This window comes from Propithecus coquereli, unplaced genomic scaffold, assembly GCF_000956105.1.
Source record: "Propithecus coquereli isolate 6110/MARCELLA unplaced genomic scaffold, Pcoq_1.0 Scaffold119, whole genome shotgun sequence".
Lineage (NCBI taxonomy): Eukaryota > Metazoa > Chordata > Mammalia > Primates > Indriidae > Propithecus > Propithecus coquereli.
In genome coordinates, this window is record NW_012135969.1 from 2,582,941 (window position 1) to 2,586,758 (window position 3,818).

Below are 3,818 nucleotides of genomic sequence, written 5' to 3' on the forward strand. Positions count from 1 at the left end.
GACATTTGAGTTGTTTCCACTATTTGGCTATTATGAATAATGTTGCTGTGAACATTTGTGTACAAGTTTTTACGTGGACATACTTTCTTAGCTCGGCCTGCCATAGCAAAATACTGAGACTGAGTGGCTTAAACAACAGATTTGTTACTCACAGTTTTGGAGGCTGGAAGTTCGAGATCAAGGTGCCAGCATGGTCGGGTTCTGATGAGGACCCTCTTCCTGGTTTGCAGACGGCCGCCTTCTGACTGTGTCCTCATGTGGCAGAGAGAGCTTGAGCTCTGGTTTCTTCCTTTTCCTACGAGGACACTCACTAGTCTCATTTTTATGGCCTCATCTAAACCTAACTACTTTCCAAAGGTCTCACCTCCAAATACCATCACCCTGGAGGTTAGGGCTTCAACATATAAATTGAGGTGGGGGACACAAGTATTCAGCCCATGACTCACGTTTCAGTTCTTTCGGGTGCATACCTAGGGGTGGAATTGCTGGATGATAAGGTAACTCTGAGTTTAACCTGTTGAGGAACCATCGGATTGTTTTCAGCGGTACGATTTACACCTGCCAGCAGTGCGTGGGGGTTTCTGTCCTCGCTCACTTTCTGCAACAGCCATCTCGGGTCTTCATTCTCCTCAAACCCCTGTCTCTCCTGACCTTCCCACCCTCTCAACAGAGCGCCTGCCTCCACCTCCCAGGAAAATGGAAACACCTGTCCCATCATCCAGCTCAGCCCTCCCTCACCCCATCCTCCCTGGCCTCCTCTCCCCTGGAAGCTCAGAGCAGACATTTCTCTAGGGCACAGCTGATCTCTGTCTTTTGGGAAATATCCACGATCACTGACCGCTGCTCTCTCTTTCTCACTGAACTGCTGTCTGGGGTTGAGGGCCCCGGGAGACGGAGATCAGCGAGCAGGAAGCTCACTCAGCATGCTCTCAGGACCGACACCTGTGCTGGGGGAGGCAGGACAGGGTTGAGGGACAGTTGAGCTGTGATGCAGGCCCATGTAAGGCCTCAGCCACCCCACGGGAAGCTCTGGAGCTGGGACAGCCTCAGCGTCATGCCACATTGTGGCCAGGAGTCAAGCCACTGCCTTCTAGGGCTGGGGCAGGGAGGGCACTGATTTGGGCCACAGGGCTCTCTTCAGCTAGTGGCGTGTCCTGGAGAGAGGCTCGGGGGAGAGCCGTCAGCCTCTCACCCCCCTGCAGCTGGGACAGTTCACGTTCAGTCCTGGAGGAGGGATTCTGGGTGGTGCCCGTGGCATCCGCTCTGACTCCCAACAGGCCCCTTCCCCTAACCATGGGATCATGTTCGAGTCTCTCTCTGAAAAATCCTCCCTCGACCCCACATCTCTGCAGCTGCCCGCCTTCCTTCTCCTCCTCCTCCTCCTCCCCACCAAACTTCTTGAAAAAGAGTCTTCCACACTCACTGTCCCTGCGCGCTGCTCCTGTTCACTCGCCAACCTGATGCACCAACAGACCTCTGAGATTCCACATCACGTCTGTTGGGTACTTTCGGGTCTTCACAGTCATTGTCCTCTTGGGGACACCCTGTCCTCTGCTGGCTGCTCCTGCTTTGGAAACACTCCCTTCCTGTGGACTTGCACGATGCCACAGCCTCATCTTCCTCCTACCTCTGGCCAAGCAGCCCATTCTCTGCTGCGTGGCCAGTAAGGGCAGAGCCCGCGGGTCCAGCCCTCCTCTCCCTGGCCTCCCTCCGTGATGTCGCCGTCCACACCCCCCGCATCAGTGACGAGGAGCAGGCGTGACTACCCCTCGAAACTCTCAGCCCCAGCGCCCCCTCGACAACATGATGACGTCTGCTGTGGGACAGTCCTCAGTCCGAGACTGGATTCATGCCCCTCCCCACACCTGTCCTCCTCCAGGGTTTTACCGTCCCAGGAACAGGCTCCACCATCCCCCCAGCTGGGCAAGCCAGGAACCTGGGAATGTGGCCTGCTCCCTCCATCTCCACCTCTCTGTCCGCCTCCCCACCTGATCCGTGTCCAAGTCCTGCCGTTGCTCCTCTCTGCCGCACTCCTCCTCTCTGGCCAGGGCCCCTCCCCGGCCTCAGGGGCCAATATCTCCCACCTGGACACTGCACATTTTAGCATCGTGCCCAGGTAACCTTTCCCCAGGCTGCTCTTCTGAGTGCCCAGCTAGGTCAGCTTCCTCTGTTACACACCATCAGAGACCCACACACTTCTGTTATTTCAGTTTGTCATTTTACATTTATACAGCATGATTACTGCTGTGTGTCCCTCCCCCCACAATCCTATAAGTCCAGGAGGGGTGGGGACTCTGTTGTTGTTCACCATCCTATGCCCAGCACCCAGCACAGTGCCTGGCACATAGCAGGTGTTCAAGCCAATATGTGAAAAGGAAGACAGCCCGAGTGAGAACCCCAGCTCCGCTATTTCCTATTGCGTGATCCTGGGCAAGCGGCTCACCTCAACGTGCTCACCCGTAAAGTTAGGACATTCACACCTACCTCAGAAACTTCTCACAATTATAAAATGACACGTGCGACATGCACGGCCCAGAACCTGGTGCAGGACCACTTGCGCAGTCTCGCTTGTCTTCATTCCTCAGCGCCAAGGATCGTCCTTGGTCCCGGGATGAGACAGTCTCTGTGGCAGGGCCAGAAGGAGCCAGATGCAGAAGGGTCACAGAGGTCCCCCCGGGGTGCAGCCAGATTGCCTCGAGGGCAGGACGGCACACTGGGCCTGTGACTGGTTCGTTTCCAGAGCTCTAGAGCAGTCCTTTTTCAAGACTTCAGCCCAGCAGTGCCACAGGGAAGGGCACTTTGTCTGTTTAGGACTAGAGCAGCAGAGATGGAAGAGTGCCCCCCTCTGGCCAGGACGGGAGGGAACCCACTGGGATTAACTTGAGAGGTCCTGCCAGGTAGGACTGGGGCGGAGCGGGGTCCAGCCTCCCGTGCCCTCCAAGAGTGGACATTCTGCTTTGCTGACCAGCCCCAGGGGCGCAGCTTGGTGAGTTAAGGGAGGGGGCAGATTTCCTTTTAGAGAAAAGTGGCAGGCCAGGAAACCCTCGTATGTCTGGCTGGGAGAAAGGACGTCATTCTTTATAGCCCAGCAGGCACCGCTCAGCGGCGACCAGAGCTAAATAAAGGCTGCTGTGGAAATAAAGGCGTCATAGATAAAGGGCGGGGCGGGGCGAGCGCTTGATACGGGGGCTCGCGCTGCAGAGCTGCCATAAATGTTTCGGCTCCCGCTGCGGCTGGAGCCTCCGCACGTCATGTCCCTGCTGCGCCTCTGGACCCTACGGGTCCTTCTCACGTGGCAATCGTTGTGGCTGCTGGCCCAGGCAGCTCCGCTTCTGGAGTGGGCCCGGTACCTGGTCCCGCTGACCTCTGAACCCCCAGGACCCACCGGGCCCTGGTCTTCCCGCTCCTCTGATCTCCCACTTGAATCGCCCCACGCACTTCCACCCTCGGCAGACCCCAAGGGCTTTGCTTATCTGGGGTCCTCTGCTTCTTCCCAGATGTTGGCCCCGCCTCAGGAGTTGCCTGAGACTTTGGCTCCATTCCTGGACACGCATTCAGCTCAAGAGCTGCCTGCAAGGCCAGATCCATTTGCTCTTCCACATCGGGATCTCAATGACAAGCTGACTCGACATCGAAGGCCCCCGGAGGTGGTTCCAGTGCCAGGTTGGGATCAGACTCGAGTCCTAGCTCTGCCTTGTAAACTCAGAAGTAAGATTCAAGCTGTAAGTCTAGATCAGGCTGCACAACACCAGGCATTGGAAATACTTGTTCCTGTGGGGAACGTGGCCAATGTTCCCCGCAAAAAACCGGGTCCCTTT

At 56.7% G+C, this 3,818-nt stretch overlaps 1 protein-coding gene across 1 annotated transcript in view; it reads left to right on the forward strand.

Annotated features, from left to right (window-relative positions):
- The first annotated feature begins 3,223 nt into the window (after positions 1 to 3,223).
- The window catches only part of LOC105825187 (leucine-rich repeat-containing protein 37B-like), a 1,772-nt gene continuing 1,177 nt past the window's right edge, over positions 3,224 to 3,818 (forward strand). Inside the window, exon 1 of the mRNA XM_012662894.1 lies at positions 3,224 to 3,768. Within this exon, the coding sequence (XP_012518348.1) occupies positions 3,252 to 3,768 (517 nt within the window). The 5' untranslated portion in view covers positions 3,224 to 3,251. The remainder of the gene's footprint in view (positions 3,769 to 3,818) is intronic.